General features: G+C 42.8%; 4 protein-coding genes across 5 annotated transcripts; 1 reads left to right on the forward strand and 3 right to left on the reverse strand.

Moving 5' to 3' along the window:
- Positions 1 to 265: 265 nt before the first annotated feature.
- BCIN_04g02510 (hypothetical protein) lies at positions 266 to 3,003 on the forward strand. Of its 2 annotated transcripts, XM_024692463.1 has the most exons (8): positions 266 to 627; positions 678 to 817; positions 939 to 1,047; positions 1,130 to 1,352; positions 1,406 to 1,764; positions 1,825 to 2,177; positions 2,282 to 2,567; positions 2,673 to 3,003. In XM_024692463.1, the coding sequence occupies exons 6-8, from the start codon at positions 1,942 to 1,944 to the stop codon at positions 2,850 to 2,852; spliced, it is 702 nt and encodes a 233-aa protein (XP_024548238.1). In that variant the 5' UTR covers positions 266 to 627; positions 678 to 817; positions 939 to 1,047; positions 1,130 to 1,352; positions 1,406 to 1,764; positions 1,825 to 1,941; the 3' UTR covers positions 2,853 to 3,003. The 2 variants fall into 2 exon arrangements, with proteins under 2 accessions (XP_024548238.1, XP_001557266.1); XM_001557216.2 differs by lacking the exon at positions 678 to 817.
- Positions 3,004 to 3,066: 63 nt separating this feature from the next.
- On the reverse strand, positions 3,067 to 4,896 carry BCIN_04g02520 (hypothetical protein). The gene is made up of 2 exons (XM_001557215.2): positions 4,147 to 4,896; positions 3,067 to 4,089 (listed from the first exon to the last, which is right to left on the reverse strand). Exons 1-2 carry the CDS (start codon positions 4,761 to 4,763, stop codon positions 3,306 to 3,308), a joined length of 1,401 nt encoding a protein of 466 aa, XP_001557265.2. The 5' UTR covers positions 4,764 to 4,896; the 3' UTR covers positions 3,067 to 3,305.
- Positions 4,897 to 7,384: 2,488 nt separating this feature from the next.
- Positions 7,385 to 8,615, reverse strand: BCIN_04g02530 (hypothetical protein). The gene has a single exon (XM_001557214.2). The coding sequence runs from the start codon at positions 8,382 to 8,384 to the stop codon at positions 7,563 to 7,565; it is 822 nt and encodes a 273-aa protein (XP_001557264.1). The 5' UTR covers positions 8,385 to 8,615; the 3' UTR covers positions 7,385 to 7,562.
- Positions 8,616 to 11,615: 3,000 nt separating this feature from the next.
- BCIN_04g02540 (hypothetical protein) lies at positions 11,616 to 15,585 on the reverse strand. Its single transcript, XM_001557212.2, has 3 exons — positions 13,731 to 15,585; positions 13,348 to 13,583; positions 11,616 to 13,095 (listed from the first exon to the last, which is right to left on the reverse strand). Exons 1-3 carry the CDS (start codon positions 13,950 to 13,952, stop codon positions 12,012 to 12,014), a joined length of 1,542 nt encoding a protein of 513 aa, XP_001557262.1. The 5' UTR covers positions 13,953 to 15,585; the 3' UTR covers positions 11,616 to 12,011.
- Between the last annotated feature and the right edge of the window lie 4,489 nt (positions 15,586 to 20,074).

Raw genomic sequence — 20,074 nt, forward strand, 5'->3', positions numbered from 1 at the left:
GATCACCAGCAAATAGGTATCCAATGCGATTCGGATCGAAAGACCCCTTGCGCCTTATCGGATGTCCTGCAGATTCAAGAAGCTTAAGTGCGACTATTCTATCTCCGCATCCGTTTCCGTATCCGTCTCCTTAGAACACCGAGATAAGATTTCACCTTATTGTCTTCCTCAATTGAGAACTATTAATCGAATTGAATAGGTAGTTGTGAGGAGGAACCAATCGATAGTTATCTATGCAAAGGTCATGATAAGAAGTGGCGCTAAAGGCTGTGGAGTCCCTGCAAAAATGGGGTTTGTGGGTGAACTCGCCCTTGATTGTGTGCGGCACCGCAAATGCAACATTTCCAATTGATACGTATATAATGAGGGGTAAAAACGGAGGTGGGAAATGTCACATTTGTTGTTGAGTAACATTCATATTTATTTCCTGATTTCTTGATACAACATGATCACTAGCACCAGAAAGCTCACGGGAAAGGATGACATCACCAATTTAGATATTCAACCCACGGAAGATGTCAATTCTTTGAAGCATGGCGAAATTGCTGTGGGAAATTGGGGATCCGAGACGAAAAGAGAATTCAAATCAAGACATCTCAGTATGCTTGCTGTGGGAGGGACAATAGGGTATGTCTTTCGATTTATTCGTTTCTTTCATGTCATCTGAATACCAGCAGGCATTGTAACGTCGCTGCAATCTGCATTCAAAACCCCATCTCATTATGGGCATTGCTTCATGTTTCGGGTGGTAATATCACCATCTATCTCGACGCAAATTTCTACTTTTTAAATAAGAATTGAACTTACAGTTGTAATTGTCCGTCTACACTCCACTAGCTTTCTGATGCGTGCTTGCACGTTCGTTGTAGTTGTATGAAATTAGATAAATAATTGCGTTGCTTATCCTTAAGCATACCTGGCTAACGAACTTTCTCAAGTACTGGACTATTTCTCATCTCTGGGGCTACGATATCAACAGCTGGGCCTGTTGGAGCTGTGATTTCGTTCATTATATCTGGTATATTTGTGTATTTAGTTGTGGCTACAGTAAGTTTCGAAATCATTGATCCTTCTTTTCAGCGAAGGTCAAGATATAACAAGAGGAATCTAATGATCAACCACGAAATAGATTGGTGAGATTGCGACCATATTTCCAGTTTCTGGATCGTTCGCAGCATTTGGCGACAGGTTCTTTGACCCGGCTCTTGGTTTTGCCCAAGGATGGTCATATTGGTTTCTTTGGGTTCTTACTTTGCCGGCTGAACTGTCTTCAGCAGGTATCATCATAAGTTATTGGCTACCGGATATTGGAACTTGGGTGTGGGCCTTGGTATTTCTTGTCGTAATCGTTGGTAGGTCCTCTGCTTGAGAAATTATGTCTTTACTCACGTGTCTAACTCTTTAGTCATAAATCTCTTCGGAGTTCGATGGTTTGGAGAAGCAGAATTCTTCTTCAGTTTTCTGAAGGTCCTCGTTGTTATCATATTTATTATCGTTGGTTTGGTACTCAACGGCGGTGGAATACCAGGCCACAAAGCTAAAGGGTTCGATTACTGGAAATCTTCGACAGAAGGTGCCCCTTTTGCGGCAGGGTGGCCCGGTGTTTTGTCTGCTCTATGTACGGCTTTCTTGAGTTATGGAGGCACGGAGTTAGTTGGCTTGACTGCTGGCGAGGCCAAGAACCCACGTAGAGATGTCCCAAGAGCTATCAAGGGAACCGTTGGGCGGATTTTACTTTGTTATGTTGGATCTATCTTTGTCATTGTGAGTTTACATCATCTAAGAATTTCGAATAGCATTTGAATGTTGCTAACGATAGTATAGAGCATCAACATCAAGTCCACTGACCCCTCACTCCTTACAACATCTGCTACAGAAATTGCAGCTTCTCCTTTCACACTTGTGTTCAAAGATGCAGGTATTGCTGCCGCTGCTAGTATTATGAATGCTGCTATTCTTATCGCTGTAGTCAGTGCCGGTAATACTAGTGTCTATGCTAGCTCTCGTATACTTTTTGCTCTCGCAAAGAATGGACAAGCACCGAAAATATTCGCTACCACATGGAAAGGTAATGGAGTTCCGTTGTCAGCTATGTGTGTCAGTGTTTTGATAGGTTTTGTCGCATTCTTTGGTTCAATATTTGGACAGGGAGTTGTGTTTACCTGGCTTTATAATTTGTATGTACCTCGCCTTTGGCTTTTGTACTTCATGATCCAACTTCCGGCCGTTAACTTTAGAGTCAATTTCCCCTTCCTCAAAACACATGCTAATAATATTCTAGAATCGCAATTTGTAATCTTTTAATCTACATGTCTCAATGTCTCGTACATATTCGATTTCGTCTCGGTTGGGTCCATCAAGGGAATAGTTTGTCTGACCTTCCGTTCAAAGCGGGAATTTTCCCATATACATCCATATTTGCTTTTCTCATGGGGTGTTTGATTGTCGCTGGGGAGGGTTATGTAGCTGCAACTACAAGACCATTTGCTTGGGCCAATATCGTCGCTACTTATATCGGCATTCCCGTCTTCTTCATTTTGTATGGTATTTGGAAAGTGGCTAAGAAGGTATGTTGAAGATTTCCCTTCTTTCCTTGTATTTTAGGGTGAGAGGCGTCTTGCATGAAAACTTCTCGTAGATATGACGTCCAGAATGACTAATCATGTTTCTAGACAAAATTAGTCCCGTACTCGGACATGGACTTTCAGACGGGAAGATCTCAGCCACCGAGTGATGAGGAGATAGCAGCTCTTAATGAGTTGGAAAGAACGGATGTGAAGACGTGGAAGGAATTGGGTGCTCGGGGTCGAGCTTTGAAAGTTGGTAGGGCTGTTCATAGGGTTGTTTTTTGATGTGTAGATAGGGTAAAAACCTTGATTTTTAGATCGGTACTTGGTTGTTGTTGAACGGACTTGACGATTTAGATATTTGGCTGAGACAGGTATTACTGATAAAGTAATATTATTGGTTAATCGTGATGGATTAAATCTAATCCTTGCAACAGAGAAAGAATTTTCAAAGGAACTTCACTGGTCTCACCCCTTGGTAAGTGTGAAAGACTATGTATGAGTCTTATATACAAGATTGATTCATAAATATGTATCTACATATAAAGGAGCTAGAGACTGAAAGTCAGACCTATCTATACATACAGAGGAACGGGAGAAAGCTATTCCCAATCCGACAGAAACCAGACTCCCTCACTCCACACAATTCCCCACAATATTTACATCTTCCTCTCCGCCCAGATTTTCGAAAACAGAATAATATATACACGCCTCCTCTCACTGCATCTCGCACGCCCATTAAAGCGAGAAAATTCCACTCATCGCCTTGACAAAGTTCTCCGCAACCAACTTCTGGATCGCTTGACCGGGATGATACGTATCATACCACAAGCACGAAGTCCCATCCGCATTCATGCACGTCGCATCTGGAGAGCCGTAGGTAGTAGGGTCATCCAAAACGGTGTAGAAAGATTCCGTCGTGTTGAAAATCGTGCCGGTGACTCCGCTATTCGCGGTCTCGAAGGTCGCGAGGCGAGTTACCAGGTCGGCGTTGTAGGTGCTGATGTTGCCGCGCACGTAGTCCATGTTTTGGGCTGTTTGCTCTGCGAATACGGGGGCTTGGTCGAAGGGGGGAATGGTGAAGAGTGTGAAGTAGCGAATTCCCGCATCGTATAGGTTTTGTAGCTGTGCGAAATAGACGTCTAAGATGGCATCGTATGGAGTGACAAATCCATCCCAGTACGAGTTTCCTACATCGTTGATGCCCATCCAGACGATGGCCATGGTGTTGTCCTCGGTCCATGGTGCGGTGGACGCGTTGTGTGCCGCGTAGGTCTCGAATTCGGTGGCTTGGGCAATGAGATCGTGGGTGGCGCCGTTGACGAGGCTGTTGTCAGTAGTAGCGCCGTATTCGGCGTAATCGTAGCCGAGAACGAGGGAGCTGTTGAGTTCGGTTGCGACGACTCCGAGCCAGCCTAGGCCGCCGTCGGTGGTTGTTCCGGGGAGGGCGACACCGAGTGGGTTTTCGGCGGAGGGGAGCGTGGCTCCGCCGTAGAATCCATCGGAGGTGTATGAATCACCGCTAGAAAAAAAACTTTGTTAGTTACATTTTTTTGGAATTGGCTCTAGAGAAACTTACAAGACCATAAGATATTTGGTTCCGGAAGATGCGGATGAGCTTGCAGTAGAGGCAACTGCAGCGCTGGAAGAACTGGTGGCTACAACAGCAGCTTGAGTCGAGGCAAACAAAGCGGAGGATGTAGAAAGGGCAGTTGGGAGAGCTGCGAATGTTGTAGTGACGAGAGGTGCGCTGGAAGTAGAAGAGGAACTTGCGACTACAGAGCTTATCTGAGAGGAAACAGCCTGAGCAGACGAGCTTGCCACTGAAGTAGACTGTCTAGCAACCGAAGTAGCAAAAGTAGTTGAAGAGCACTTTTTCTTCGTAGTAGCCGAAGATACTTGTAAAGCCGAGCTGGATACTACCGGAGCTGAGCTTGAGACGGCCAAAGCTGTCGTTACAGGAGCAACTGCAGTACTCGAGACGACCTCAACTGCGCTCGTTGCCGTTGCAGCTCCTGCTACACATTGATAGTAAAATGCATTTTGGGATTGACAAACCGCCCCCGAAACACAAGATGTCGATCCTGAAAATCCCGAACCTCCACATTGACCATATAATGCAACGTCTGCAGCCGAAGTAGCTGAGATGAAAAGACCAGCCGCCAGCGGCAAAGATTTTGCATTGATGAAACCCATATTTATACTTATTGGATTTGCAAAGGATAGGTAGGGAAAAAGAGAATGTGAAATTTCGCGCAAACAGCACGAAAGTTGGAGAAAGAAATATAAAGCAAAAGCAGACAAACCTTTCCAAAAACTTTGTAAAATCATGATCATCATTTGATCATATATAAGAAATGGAAAAATTCCAGTCCATCCAATCCATGGATGTTCATCTCATTAAGGATCAGTGCAATATCCAGAAACGCGCATTTACACTTTATTTGCAATATATTTCCGACGAAAGCTCGGCTGTTTAGGGACGGACGGGGATATTTAAGGAATGTTTGATGGAAACTACAGGCGGCTAAACTGATTGTGGATTGCATATGTTGTGGAAGAAGGGCGGAAGTGGCTGATATGCTTCATTGAGTGGGGTAACAGGGGGAAATCACTGATGGAAAATTTATGAAACGTGTTACCCTTGTCGAAATTACTTTTTTAATAGGAGAGTTGACGTATGCATGAGTGAAATGTATGTCATATGAAGAGTCGTTCTGGTAACGGGGTGATCGGATTAGATCAGAATATCGATATTCTCCATACGTGGCTCATGCTATACATGATGATGGATATCTTGCATAACACGATGGCTGATCGAGCCGGTATTCCGTTGGCGATGATATGAAGCGGGGACTAGCTTTAAAAACCGAAATGGAAACCAGAATTCAAAGCAGAACGAAACGCAGAAACAAAATGGAAGGATGATCAACAAGATATGCCAAATCTCCGTTTCGTCCAGGTAAAGTTTTCGGTCCCGAACGTTCCAATTGCTTTTCCTCTGTGATGGTAATTGGCAGCCCATGATACTGCACCATAGACCGTAATAAAAAGTTGCCTGATCACATAGATAGCGAGTACAGAGCTACGATTAAAGAGTGAGAAGTGAGGAGCGAGATCATGATTGATGAAATATCTGAATCAAAAAGCTTCTTATAAATATGTAGTACATACACTTCACTGATAGAAATGAAATCGCTTCGGTCGATTTAGAGCTGCTTTAATGCTGAGGGACTAAGCTAAGCACGTGATGAAATGCTGAATCAGGCGCACACTCGATGCAAAGAGATGAAAAATGGACCGGGCGCGATATGATTGCTAAAGCAGCGACTCACGCATTCTGAAGGGAAGAGCTACCTAGGTAGTTCATGACTAATAAGATCCACGACCTTCTTCCATTATTTCACTTCTTTTGGAGCTGAACTCTCCACCTAGTTGCAGGAGTTATTCGTTCATGATGCTATCTCTCTGAAATATCAATGAATTCCTTACATCTTTCTAGTAGAACAGGGAGATCTAGAGTAAGTCTTTTTGAGCATGGCTTCAAAGTAATTCTTCAGCTACTGTCACGCCTCACCGGCTCAAAAATTCAATAGAATTGTTCTACGACTCCGGTGGCAATTTTATCAAATGTCTCTTTTATTTGAAGTCAATGAAAACAAGCATTTCTATAGATCTTCATCGTTCATTCTGGCGTAGTTTTGTCAAGATTAACGATGTATTCGTCTCATACATGAGTGTTCAGATATTTACAATCTAAGAAATTGGATGTAGAGACGATGATGAATCCTAAGTAGCATTCTTGCAGCAGAAAAGTTCGAGAGAATATGCCCTGCATGCTCGCATAATTTCATCAAATATTCAAAGACGACGAAGATGACACGAAAACATGAGAAATCCTTGAAACATCGCCCAAGGGGACGACAATATCAATTACTTATTATTCAAATGGCATCAGTGATGACCTCCTAGCAGTCATTGGAGTAGTGTACGGCGTGTTTTCTATGCTTTCCACTCTAGAAATGCGTATTCCATTCTGTACTACGTATTCAAATATGTGATATTGAATGCCATACCACTGGAAATATTGGGGTTATCACCTAATATTGCATACCACTGGTAGGAGACAGAAATATTGATACTTGATCAGCTAGCACGCGTGTCTAGCACGTGTATACCCCTTTTCTCAAGCCTGATTTGAATCTTTAGAAACATCACTACCTTCAAATATATTGATTGCGCTAATAAGAGCGAACTTCAATAGAATTCATTGAACATTTTGATATATCTCATGCCTCACAGCCATAGAATCACTATGATACAATTATTATACTATGAAAGAGAGCTTTTGGTCTTATTTGAAGAAGATCACTTTTTTCAAAATTTGGAATATTTGATATGCAATCAAACCCCTCATTTCACATCCAAAAACCATCAAATTCTACTTATTTTTGACACTATTAGTACCCACCCTCCATCAAGCCCTATGGTCTGTACCTCTCAAAAAGGCATACAGTGAGTTGAGTGTAATATGAGATGATAACAATTGGTTCCATGCTTTCTGTTTCTGTTAATCACTTTCTTCATCCTGTTTTTTTTTTTTTTTTTTTTTTTTTTTTGCTTATTCCTAGGCCATGGAATGCTGCTTGGTCATCCAAAGCGTTTCAGTGTTTGGACCGTCGTATTTCAGTATATGATCATTAATACACACCACTTCTTATATGCACAGCAGTGAGCAGTATCACCTCTTATACGCATTAGTGTAGTATTAGTTACCCTCGTATCAGCCACCATAATACTAGCTAACACTACTCCAATGTTTGCCTCCTAGCATCATTCGGGTACTGGATATTGATTGTACAAGATAAATTGGCACTTTCCAAACTCTAAACTTTATGCATATTTCTTCAAATGACTCAAATTGCTGAGCCCGCGTTTGTCATCTAATATACAATGAACCGAAAATCCAAGCTGGCATATGATTCTTTCCCAATATCATCCTCGTCCCCGATGTCTCATAGCCACAGAACTTTCGTGAGACTCAAGGTATCTTACATAAAGCCGCCTCTCCTCCACGACACGTCTTAGAGCGATATTATTACGCTCCCATTCTTCCCTTCGCAGATGCTGTAAAGGTTCCCGCTTTCTCCAAACCACAGCAGTAGACTTGCACAGAACTCTTCCTTGATCGAGTTGCTCAATATCTACACTACCCAACGCATCATCCTGGATATACTGTCCATATAACGGACCACTGTTCTGACTACCAGGCACATAAAAGCGGTACGAAATTTCTTCTTCTAAATCCTCTGCTATGGATAGAAAACGAGCTTTAGGTCGCTGTCCTCTTGCCGGAGAAGCTATAGAGTCTGTTTTAGAAAGCTCCTGGACAAAAAGAGCACGATCGAGGTAAGGCTTCTCATTCTCTGGAGTTTTGACATGGTATAGTGCTACAATAGCCTTAGGAAGACCAGGTATCGTTGTAGCTGACAAATGTAAACATTCGACTATGTGATATTCGGATTTGACTGACATGCCATGGTGGGTACGGATTACATGGAGTATGGTATTGTGCTCAGTAATCTCAACTTGGTTGCTTATATAGTAATTCTTGAAGTCTTCTAGAAGCTGAGAGTGATTGACGGTTTTCTGTTCCAGCTGAACTGAAGGAGTGCGTAATCTTGGGCCTGAAGGGTGCTGGAAATAGTCTTTCCAGAGTCCAAGTTCTCTCGCAGAGAGTTTGGGCGTTGATGTGGGGAGTTTGATTTGGGCGGATTGATCAGGGTTTCTGACCCTGTTTGAAGATCTATCTGACATGTTGACTGAGGTTCTGACGGTTTCGTGGTGGTTTTGAATGTAAGTTATCAAGTGACGACTGCTGGTACTGGAAATAGGAGCGAAGTCGATGTAGCGAGAGGAGTTCGTAATTGATGTTGCTGACGTTACCTTGAAAGTTTTGGATATCTTACCATTATAAGTGATGAGACGATGCTATGTGGTTCTGTTCTGTGAAGGAAATGGTATCATTTTATGAGACCTATCTTTGTCAATGTATGCGTTTTGAAATTTGTAGAAGCTGGATACAAAAGCTGAGAAGGATGACAACTATATAGACATCCCAAGGAGTGAAGAGACTCATGAAATGAGGGGGCAAAATCAATATAAATAAATATGAGTGGTTCAGTGGTATCATTCCAAAGTCACACAATTCACTTTGCAAGACTCGATTCAAAAACCTATGACTGAATATCAACTTTATTAAGAAGAACCATGCTTAATTCAATCTATTCTAGATTACTAACAAAGTTCCGACTCGTATCAATCATTAGTCGCAAATAGCACGTCAAGCCCACATCTCGCCTCCTTAATCAGAGCCAGGCGCTCAGCATCCATAATTCGTTTAGCCAACGAGCGATCCGGCGGTCCCCGTTTCAACTTCCAAACTCGTGCCCAGCATAGATCCCTATAATCAGGATCATATTTCTCTCCAGATAGTCTTTGATCAAATGGCTCATACAAAGGTGAGTCGGAAGTTGCTATTGCTACGATGGTTCTTTTGTTGTTTTGTTTTATGTATTGGCCGTTTAACTTGGGAGAGAAGGGTTTATATCTATCGCAATAAAGTCGTTGTATGATTTGATCATCCAAAGCATGTTCGCTGGACACGATGATAAATTGTGAGTGAGGAAATGTTAACGGGTCTTGTGCAAAAAAGGCACTTCTGCAGAGTTTCCAGATAGGTTGTCTATGTTCGTCCAGCCGCCACCTTTTGAATCCCACCTCGACGATAAACTCTGGTAGATCTTCTAGACAGTATGGATTGACGTCGAATATAAATTTGGGTTTTACTTTTCTACCAAGGTCTAATGTTCGCATAAAGTGTTCACGTTGGGGGAGAAAATACTTTTGGAAGCGCTTGAGGATGTTGTAATTGAGAACATCCTCTAGGTTAGATAAGCTGGGTAATTCAAGGATATTTCCCTTGATTGACCTAGCGTGTCATAATATGTTGCGTCTCCACTCGTCAATCTCCTGTTGAGAATTTATGTGACAAAATCTCCAATAGAAGGTAAGTGTGGAATAAAGGACACGAGTATTGGGATCTGGAAGCTCGGGAGTGATACCTGGCGCTTTGGCATGAGATCCAACATTTTTGGGGGAATTTGTGACCTTGGAAACATTCATGGCTATAAATTTATTACTTTGGCAGAAGAATATCCGGTTGGAGAGATAGATTTGACTTTCGAGTAGTGTTGAAAAGTTTGAAGGATGATCAGAGCTGTTGTCTGGTTATGTGTTCGATACTATCGACCAGCTTCGGTGGGAATTTATGTACAGTTATGGTTCTGTAAATCGAGGGGTCGTCTAACTCGAGATTAAACTACAACAATAGTTCTGAGATATCTAGACTTAAACATGCGGTTCATTTATCACAGCCATTAAAATTCACAGTTGAAGCAAGTGCAGTGACTCCGTATCAAGCCTAGAATCATGAATGCAGATTAAGAGTAGCGACTCTTAGATTCGGTACCCGGGGTGACAAAGTTTAGCGTGCAATGACTCTAGGAACAGATGATCTTTTAGTCAAATTTGGATTAATCTATAGACCAAACACTCAAGCCACAGAGATATTGTATTATCTTGCAAAATTGAGGCGAAAACTAAGTTGTGCTGAGCATTTTCCAGATTCAGAGATGCAATAACATTTTTCTTATTATATGGATCTTTTGTTGTATAGTCCTCTTGTTATATGATTCTCTTGTTATATAGCTCTTTTGTTATCTGGTCCTCCTGTCATATGGGTTTTCTGTTATATGGTTTCTCTGCCATATGATCCTTCTACTACATGGTCCTCCCACTGTTTTGCTTTTCTATTAGATCGTTCTCCTATTATATATTTCTCCCCCTACATACTCACCAACCACCGCACAAATTACAATAAAAACATCCCCCAAAAAATTCAACACGATCCTCTCGCATTCCACATGCGTACACCATGCCTTCCACGCCTCTACAATAGAATCTACCAGGTATTCATCGGGCCTTCCCAAGTTTGCAACTCATATCAGAATCCACATCTATCTATCTATCCCATTCCTTCACATATCCATCACTCCAGACCAGATGTGCCTGTATTCGTGTATCTTACTTTTACTGTGCATTCTACATACATACACATGAATGCTCAATTACAAACCACGCGATCATTTCACCCTGGGTAGCCTATCACTCCTAAGACTTGCATCGCCGAATAGCCATGATACATCATCACTCACTCTAACCTTCAACGAACTTCCACAAAACATACACGTGCAATATCTCGTCTCGTACACAATACACCACAATATATTTTCCAAAACCTCCCAATCCCATCCCGATTCTAGAATTTTGTCGTTTTGTCTTTCCGGAAACATCATCTACAATCCACTCGTAGTGAGAAAGACACATCTCAGACGTCCGGAATCACTTCTATCTTCTGCTTGTACGAAACCGCAAGATATATCTACGTAATGCAATAAATACGTATATCTATCACATATATTCTCGCCACTCTGAATTTCGCTGATATATACAGTGCCCCCAACCCCCCCCCCCGCCTCCGCTCACAAACCCCTATTATCAATCACTCAAAACTAGCTATCAAGAACAACATGTGATGGATGTAGATATGAAAATTATCTTCGATTCCATGCATGCATCCCATCACCCATCACCATTTAAGTCCTCACCCCCAGATCCTGATTGTATATTTATTCTATATATATATCCATCCACGAACATCCACTCTTTCACATCCCATCCCCAAGCTGGAAATATATATCTAAATCCCACTTCCAATCCCTCCTCTGCATCTCTCCTTCCCCCCTCTCCCCTCTTCCATCTCTCTTTCTCCTTCTGCCCATCCCCTCAAACCACAGCATGGAACAAAATCAAAACCAAACATCTTCACTCACAAGATCCACATCCTCAAAAAAATAAAAATAAAATCAAAGTAAGATCAAAGTAATATAATATGAGAATAAACTACAATAAACTACATCCAATCCATGAATCCATGCATTAATCAACTCCAATATTCTCCTCCCAAAAAAACAAACGCCCATGAATGCTCCACACATCCCAACATACATCCAATCCAAACATCCAAACATACGTATACATCCAAACAACCCATTTTCTGCCTTTCGCGCATAGCAATCATGGACTTTTGATTGTCATAAGAGGGGGTATGATATCAATATTCCGATCCGCTCATCCTAACTGCATTCATCTACTTTTTTTTTTCTTTCTTTTTTTCTTCTTCTTCTTGCTCACTAACAATTTATGCCATCCCACCCCACCCCATCCCATCCGCGCTTTTCTATTCCGTATATCTTTACAATCCATCGTTTTCGCTCACACCCACTCCTGTCTTTCCCGTCATCCAACCAAGCTTTCAGACAACTAAGCCGCGCTCTCCGCACTATCACCACTCAAATCACTCTTTCCACTCCTCGCTCTTGCCGTGCTTGCTCTTCCCTCTCCCGCACTCGTAAACACATCTCGACTCTTCCTATCCGCCACGACGACTTTCGCAGCCAACGCGTCGCGGATTTCCTTCTCATCTCTGTTTCTCCACATTCGGACACCGGAGTTGCTGAGTGGCCAGAGAACTTTATTTTCGCGCATCAATTCTTCGTCGGTATCTTCCGTCACGCGTTCTTTCCTTCCGTAGATGATTTCTTCCCAGGAAGGTGCTTTGCTGGATGTGAGGATGTCGAAGTCACGGGCAAGCTCAGCGCAGTAGTGATCGAGGGGGAGATCGTTGACGTCGTTTCCGAAGGGGTTTTCGAGTTCGTTTCCGATGGCCATGAGACCGACGATGATATATGCTGCGGCGATGGTTCCGGGGATGGTAATCCATCTGAGAGAATCGTAGAGTTGGAAGGGGAGAAGGTAGACGTAGAGGTAGACGATTTGGGAAATGAGAATGTTGTAACCGATGGGGAGAGGAGTTTGGAGAACACGTTCTGCGGAAGCGGAACAATCGGTGAGGGCGTTGACGCAACCGAGAATTTGACCCAAGACGACGGGAGAATCGAGAGTGCCGTTGCGGATGGTTCCTTCGACGTAGGAGTTTACGTAGGTGAGGATTTCATTGGGAAGATTTCCAACGGGTTTGCTGGATCTCTTGATGGCTTTTCGGGGGTTGCTAGCGGCGAAACTGAGACCGAGGTATTCACCAGCACGCTTCCAAGGTGTTCTCTTCTGCTCGACAAGAGCTTCAGGAGTAGTGGCCGATTGAGCATAAGTATTGAGATGATGGGTCAAAGCGGAGATATCGGCATAATGGGCATATGGTTCGAAACGAAGTTTATGCTTGAGAGCAACAGCAAAGGTGAGAATGAGGTTGATACCGGTTACTTTTGCGAGGAGATCTTCTTTTCCCATGTCACCTTCACGTTCTTGAATGTTGACCCAGATGAATCGAGCTAAGTTGCGGGATTGGACCGAGAGAGATGCCCATGCTTTACGTCCATCGGAATAACTATGTTTTTGTTAGTCAAGCCTCTATGTATAATGTTCTGAATAATTAGGTCTGCCTCCATGGCAATGGCCCTCGGAGAGCCAGCGGAGCGTCATTTTAGAGAAATTTGACTTTTCAATGTCTAACATTGACTGGTAAATTGGTGTAAGATATGGGAGCAAGCCCCCAAACCCCCATTAGCTCGCTGCGCTCGATTTTTTGGACGCAAACTACCTATCCAGAAGGGGAGTAAAAGGAATAAGGAAGACCAACCGTTCATAAGCAGTAGTGCTCTTGAAACTTAATGCCAAAGAAATGACGAAACCAAGAACCGTCAAAAGTAGAGTATTCACAGCCAATTCCGTACCCGAAAACTCAGAAATACATGTAATTAAAGTAGACCAACATGCGATCCAGAAAAGAGGTACTATCATTCGAGGAATAACGGATCCATGAAGGCGCATAAAATATGGAAGTTTGGAATGCGCATCCATATTTCTTGGTCCGACCTATTGGTGAAGACATTGTTAGTCATACTGAGAGGTTGGTTTATGAAGGCTTGAGATCTGGGTTCCATTCTGGGAAGGAATTTTTGGACTGGATGAGGAGAGGTAGAATATATATGACTGGGAGAAAGGAAAAGGATAGAAACGTACAAAATAATCATCCAGATTTAAATCATGTCTGCTTGCCCTATTGAAACTACTGGGAGTCGTCGCTCCACTAGCATGTACGTCGAATCCACCCTTAGACCTCATTGTGCTTTGTCTACTAGGAGTAACTTTCTCAGGATTTGGATGTATAACAGTTGGATTGGGATTGTCGTGAGGAAGAGTTGATGAAGTTAATGGGTCATGACCCCCAAAATCATCGGCCATGATGTCGGTTTTGTGGAAATTCCTCAAGGCTTGGAACGTTGGGTCGACTCAAAATAGGAGTCTAGAATGATTGGAGAGCAGCGTGTATGGATGCCGTTGTGGGTATTAAAAATTGTGGGTAGAGGGAGTTTGTAAAGGGAGGTCCAGATTCGTTAATGCGAGTGTAAGGTGTGAACGAGTGAACGGACTTGACAAAGTGAATCAGTTTTGCTTCGTATACCCAAAATACCTGGTTAATATGCAGTATATGGCTCGATATGTGAACGGGTTCGTCAGTTGACCCGGTTCTTGACTCTGTTATGAAATCTTGGAGCTTGGAAAAGAACTGGAGAAGATCTTAGTCAATGAGGGAGAGTCATGTAAGGTTGTAGATTAAACGGATTTTGATATGGTCGAGGAAGGAGTGTGAAAAGAAAACTGGATCTGTTCTTCGTTTTGATTTCGATTCCAGATTCCTTCCGATGAGACGAGTGAATGAAGCACGACGTCCGTATTGAGGATGGAAAAGAGAGAGAGTCTGACGGCAGACCAATGTGTGTGTTGGGATGAAAAGGTAGATTTCGGAGGTTTGAGGTTGGATTTAAAAAAAGAAATGTGCAGCAATGCTTGCTTTGAACCCCTGAGAGATTAGATCGAGAGAGCACGGAAGGGCGAGAGAGAGAGGGGGTCAATGATTAATGATTAATGATTAATGGCTAATGGCTAATGGCTGATGGCTGATGGTCAATGGCACGAAGGTCGTGAATATCTGACCTTGAAAGAGTCAGCTTATGGGCTTAGCAGACCGTAATTACGCCCCGGGATATGGATAGGGGTGGAGATGGAGATGGATATGATTCCCCTGCTGGCGTCGAATCTTCATCGGTCGTCAAGACATGGGATGGGATGGGATACGTGAGTGTCGATCTGCGAAGGACACAGACAGGCACTCTGTGTTCTGTGTTCTATGTTCTGTATATTGTATGCTGGACTCTGTACGCTCTGCTTCACACACTCTGTCGTCGAAACCCATCTGTCATGGCCATAATCATCATCATAACATCCCGCGATTCCTCCCCTGACGTCGTGTTACAAAGACGTTACAGAATCTGCACACAAGAAAAGAAAAGAAAGGACAGACGACGGGTATCGATACACGATACACGACATCTCATCTCTGATAGGCGTACCTTGAAACGCCTCCAAGATCCAAGAACGCCACTCTCCACTCCATCCAGAGGACCTGCATTTTCACCATCTGCCACCAATCCATTTCCGAGGATTCTTCCGCCATGAACATGTCAAACATGTCAGTCACCTCACTCATGATTCATCCCTCCTTCTCTTCCTCTTTCCCTCGTTCCCTCACACACTCACTCTGGCAATCCCGTCTCAATTGGGGAATTAGTGTGGAATTGCTCCGATTCTCCACTCGCTCTTGTTTGGACACTCCCGTACCGTACTCTGGACTATACTTTGAGCATGCTAGTCGCCAGCTAACTCACCCACTTACCACACACAACCCAGACCAGTCAAAACCGTTCATCGTCCCCTCAAAAAAAGAGTTCGTTCAACCTGCACACTTCACACCTCCCACACTAATCAATTACCGCAGGGGCTGAGTAATTAATTACGCACACACACATGCATGCACATGAATACTCCCCCCGTCCTCTCCCTGCGGGTCGGGCCACTCTAGACCATCCACGTAGGGGCCAAATGCTTGGCTGATGAAAACTTTAATAGCATTTGCCCCTTTTTGCGAACATAATTTTACGATTCCTGCTTCGTGACCAAGCCTTGTGAATGGAGGAGTACACGCCATCGGTATGCGTGCGTATATGCATCGATGGAGATACTTTTCTTTGCGCGCATGCAGATATGCACAATGAGGTATAAATACTTACGGGGACGGAGAATGGAATGTTACACGAGGGGCGAGGGGGCGAAGATGAGTTCTGAAAATAGGTTTTGATTATTCAGCCTTGGTTGGGAAAATGTTGGACCTGTCTGCAGTTTGTAGATGGATGGGATTTATTATTGGGAATGTTGTCACCACATTCATTCCTGCTACTGATATGAACAAGTATATCGTCAAATGTCAATACCTACCTACCTACCTACCCATGTACTAGTAAAACGACACAAGTAAACGCAAAAACATGAGACGAATTTTAAATCTTTCCTGCAGTATTCACAAACCCAAATCAAATCAAATCAAATCAAAACCATCTCCATCCCATTCAATCCAATCCAATCAACCCCCCCTCCCCGGATCCTCCAAGAATCAAAAAAAAAAAAATATGATCAAAAAAAATCCCAAAACAATAGCACGTTTCATCTCGTATTTCCCGGTGGGAGAATCTTAACCCCCCCATGAACAACTACCCAAACCGGTATGTGATCTCCACTTCAACGGGACCTAATGAAACATTGTCTGCTAAGTGATAATTCGATCGGCAAATGCATGCATGCATGTATGCATGGGTGATGTTCTGGAAGATGAAGATGAAGGGAAGAAAAGCACAGAAGGAAAGAAAGAAAGAAAGAAAGAAAGAAGGAAAGATTTGCCGATTTGAGATTTCGAAAATACAATAAATATCCTGTGCAGAATGGAGAGTGAGGATGCATGAGCAGTTTACCTGCGAGGGATGAGTGAGAATGGGAATGGGAATGGGAATGGGAATTGTTCGAAAGGGGAAGAGAAGAATGAAAAAATGTCGTGTATAGAGTCCTTCTATATATATCGAGAGGGCTTGAAACGCATATGAGATACCATACCTAGTATAGTATAATTATAATATCTAGATAATATATAACATGTAACATCGCACATACCATATGTAACAAATATAACACATAACTTATCACACAAATTCAAAAACAAAAACAAAAAATCTTCCTGAACTTTGTGGGAATCTGCTTATTATTCTATTTCACATCTTGTGCGTATTGTATCTATCTGTCTGCGCTGTATACTACTTCCTATTCTGATTCTCACCTCATCTCACCTCACCTCACCTCACCTCATCTCACTATATACAATTGATTTATATAGACTAAATATCTTTAATCAACTTTTCTATTATTTATTGATCTCGAATAATATATAGAAAACCAAAAGAAAAACAGATGTTTCTTACTACATTATAAGACATTTATTTTACTACAAAAAAACCCCCCGAAAAAGATTATAAAGTCGAAAAGTCGAAAACTTCAATAAGATACTTGACCGATATGGCCGACGATAACTACCTACATCGTCGCTCGCCGCAGCGAATGGCGTCCATCCCCTTTCTTTACGCATTCATTATTCAACTCCCACAACGTAGGTAGGTTACAGCGAGATAAGATAATCCCTCGGGAACGAGTACCAAACCGTCACAGGATCACAATCGAAATGCGTAATTCGATTAATAATTAACCAATTCTCAATTTTTTTTTTTTTTCAATTCCAATCCATCTGCTACCTACTGTGCTACTAATATACTAATAATAATAATCGTCCTTTCAAACTCCATCTTCAATATCCCATGCTCATCATGCTCATCATGCTTACTTACTTACTTGCGACTTGGCCCTCGGTCCAATTTGATTTTTTGGATACCTAGGTAGTTATTGAATTTTTTCTTTCTTTCTGCCAATAGATAGATAGATAGATAAATAGATAGATAAATCGATATCCCAGTGGATTCACTACCTACCTACCTACCGACCGTGTAATTCGCACCTGACCAATGAGTATGCATAGGTATGCGTGAGAATGAATCTCGGTACCGACCCCCTATAAACCAAACTAACTAACCAACCAACTAAACTCTCTAGTACCTTATGGAGCTCTCCATGAATCGAGACCGTTCTCGAGTCTTGAGTCTTGAGTCTTGAGTCTAATTATTCTGTACAGAGTAATAAGGTTATACACGCACGCACGCAAACATACCTGGCACGTGCCTAGATCCATACCATACCACACACAAACCACAAGAGAGAAGAGAGAACTCCCACGAGTCCAGACGCCTCTATTTGCTGAAAATTCTTCTCGCTTCCTTCTCGTGTTCACATCCGCATTTCATCCACCCATTGATTCATCGATCAATATTCATCAATCAATATCCAAATTCTAACTTTTTATTTTTTTATCGCGGGGTCTCCGCTCCCAATTGGGTTTCTCCGGACTCTCTTTGGTGTTTGGTTTGGGTTGGGTTGGGTTGTTCTAGGTAGGTAGGTCGGATTCTGATTCTGATTCTGATTTGGATTCTGATTCGGATTTCGATTCTGACTCGGTTTTTTGACTCGGATTGGCATTCTGATTCTGATGGAAACAAATATACTTTGGATGGATGGAAGGTTGGTGCGTTGAGACATGTATAGTATATATTCTGTGCTGTATACAAACAATTATTTGCAATGAGGGAAGTGGATATCCCATACCTTCCTTCACACCCAGCACCAAACCCTCCCAGGAAAAAACATCTCAGACATATAATTTCGCAATTGGGAACGTACACCCACCCACCATACCATACCATACATCCACACCGTACCTCCCAAGACGCATCGAGATTACCATGACAGTCTTCACCAGTTCTCTTGGTGGATGGATATTAAATAAAGTTTCTGTGCGTTTTCTTATTTTCTTATTTTTGGGGGGGGTTTAAGAGAGAGAGGAGAGGGGAAAGGATATACTAGGGCATTACTTCGGGAATGCAAATTTCTAATCACAGAAAGATAGATAGATACCTAGGTAATGAATGCGAAATGCTAAATGCTTCCTCCTATGGATGCCTTTGACTCTCTGTCATATTCTATTCCATTCAATAAAGAGTAGAATACAGGTTCCAACCCCAGAAAGAAACCTTACGAAGTACGTGAACTCTCTCCCCATCGGGAAAGTCAAATCAAATCAAATCAAATCTCACATCTTCCCTATATAAATTTTCTATTTCATTCATTCCTCCCTCCCTCCTCCCCGCCTGCCCTGAAATGCGGCGGGTGGGGAGGCAGTCCAGGGCAGGCGCGAGACCCGTGCCGTGAGATTACCTATACGATAGATGTATGGCCCATCCACTCACTCACTCATCAATTCCTTATATCCATCCCCCAAATTTCAAATCGGACATCGCGTCCCCTGTCTACTTTCTACCATCTCCCATCACGACTCACGAGTCTGCCAATCGGGAACTCCGTGTCGGTGCGTTCGTCGGCCTGCAAAGTATGATGTGCAGAGAATATGAGACGCGGGTGCTAGCTAGATAGCTATACTGTACTCTGTAGAAATACACACACCACAACTCTCTGAGAGGTCTCGAGATGATCAATCGTAGATACAATCTAAAACTGCTTGTGCTTTGGTTTTTTCTCTCCTTCTCTGAGTCGCGCGGATATGTATATGTGTGTGTGCATGTACAATAGCATGAGCATGGTACGTATGGTAAGACAGATATGTGATATACGATATGCAACAAAGAGACGATGAAGCTATTCCCAACCTCAAAAAGCATATAGAGCTATTCCCAGCCCCGAGAAGCATCCCCCCTTGCCTGAACTCTCGTAGAACCATATATACCCACCGCAGCTGGACTTAAAACATGCCTTAAACAAGGACTTAAACGTGCCATAGATCGCAATCAATATGGACTTTCCATGCCGTGCTCTCGTCCAGCCTTATTTTCACTTCCACGGCTCCCTTGAGAGGCTTTCCACATTCCGAAATCCCATTCAGAGGACTTAAACTTCACCAGCTTGATCGGAACGAAACATCGACTACACCGAAACCTGATTGCCTCAACCTGAGGGCTTACCGGACCTTAAACAAGGACTTAAACGTGCCACATATCGCAATCATTATGAACTTTCCATGCCTTAAGCAAAGACCTAACCATGCCTCCGCGAGGGCTTTAAACGTGCCTTAAACAAGGGCTTAAACTTGCCATAGATCGCAATCACTATGGGCTTTGAAAGGTTGAAGAGATGGTACGTCGTCTTAATCGAGGAGTATATCTTCTCTTTCCGTACTGGCAGGACGTTGAGACGTTGATTATTGAAGCCAGGACCCCTTCCATAGAACCTATTCCTTATGTAGCTAGGTCACTATGAGAGAATCGTTCTTGTAGGGGTGGAAGGGGTGTAGAATTACTAATGCT

Source organism: Botrytis cinerea, chromosome 4 (genome assembly GCF_000143535.2).
Source record: "Botrytis cinerea B05.10 chromosome 4, complete sequence".
Taxonomy (NCBI): domain Eukaryota; kingdom Fungi; phylum Ascomycota; class Leotiomycetes; order Helotiales; family Sclerotiniaceae; genus Botrytis; species Botrytis cinerea.

What these genes read in the sequence shown, in the direction of transcription:
- BCIN_04g02520 (XM_001557215.2), bottom strand. Translation starts at nt 4,763, where the DNA reads ATGGGTTTCATCAATGCAAAATCTTTGCCGCTGGCGGCTGGTCTTTTC. An exon ending in ACCAAATATCTTATGGTCTT is followed by an intron (nt 4,090 to 4,146) that starts GTAAGTTTCTCT and finishes TTTTTTTTCTAG; the next exon opens with CGGTGATTCATACACCTCCG.
- BCIN_04g02540 (XM_001557212.2), bottom strand. Translation starts at nt 13,952, where the DNA reads ATGGCCGATGATTTTGGGGGTCATGACCCATTAACTTCATCAACTCTT. An exon ending in TAAATCTGGATGATTATTTT is followed by an intron (nt 13,584 to 13,730) that starts GTACGTTTCTAT and finishes CTTCACCAATAG; the next exon opens with GTCGGACCAAGAAATATGGA. An exon ending in AGCACTACTGCTTATGAACG is followed by an intron (nt 13,096 to 13,347) that starts GTTGGTCTTCCT and finishes ACAAAAACATAG; the next exon opens with TTATTCCGATGGACGTAAAG.
- BCIN_04g02510 (XM_001557216.2), top strand. Translation starts at nt 446, where the DNA reads ATGATCACTAGCACCAGAAAGCTCACGGGAAAGGATGACATCACCAAT. An exon ending in ATTTCTTGTCGTAATCGTTG is followed by an intron (nt 1,353 to 1,405) that starts GTAGGTCCTCTG and finishes CTAACTCTTTAG; the next exon opens with TCATAAATCTCTTCGGAGTT. An exon ending in TTGGATCTATCTTTGTCATT is followed by an intron (nt 1,765 to 1,824) that starts GTGAGTTTACAT and finishes ACGATAGTATAG; the next exon opens with AGCATCAACATCAAGTCCAC.
- BCIN_04g02530 (XM_001557214.2), bottom strand. Translation starts at nt 8,384, where the DNA reads ATGTCAGATAGATCTTCAAACAGGGTCAGAAACCCTGATCAATCCGCC.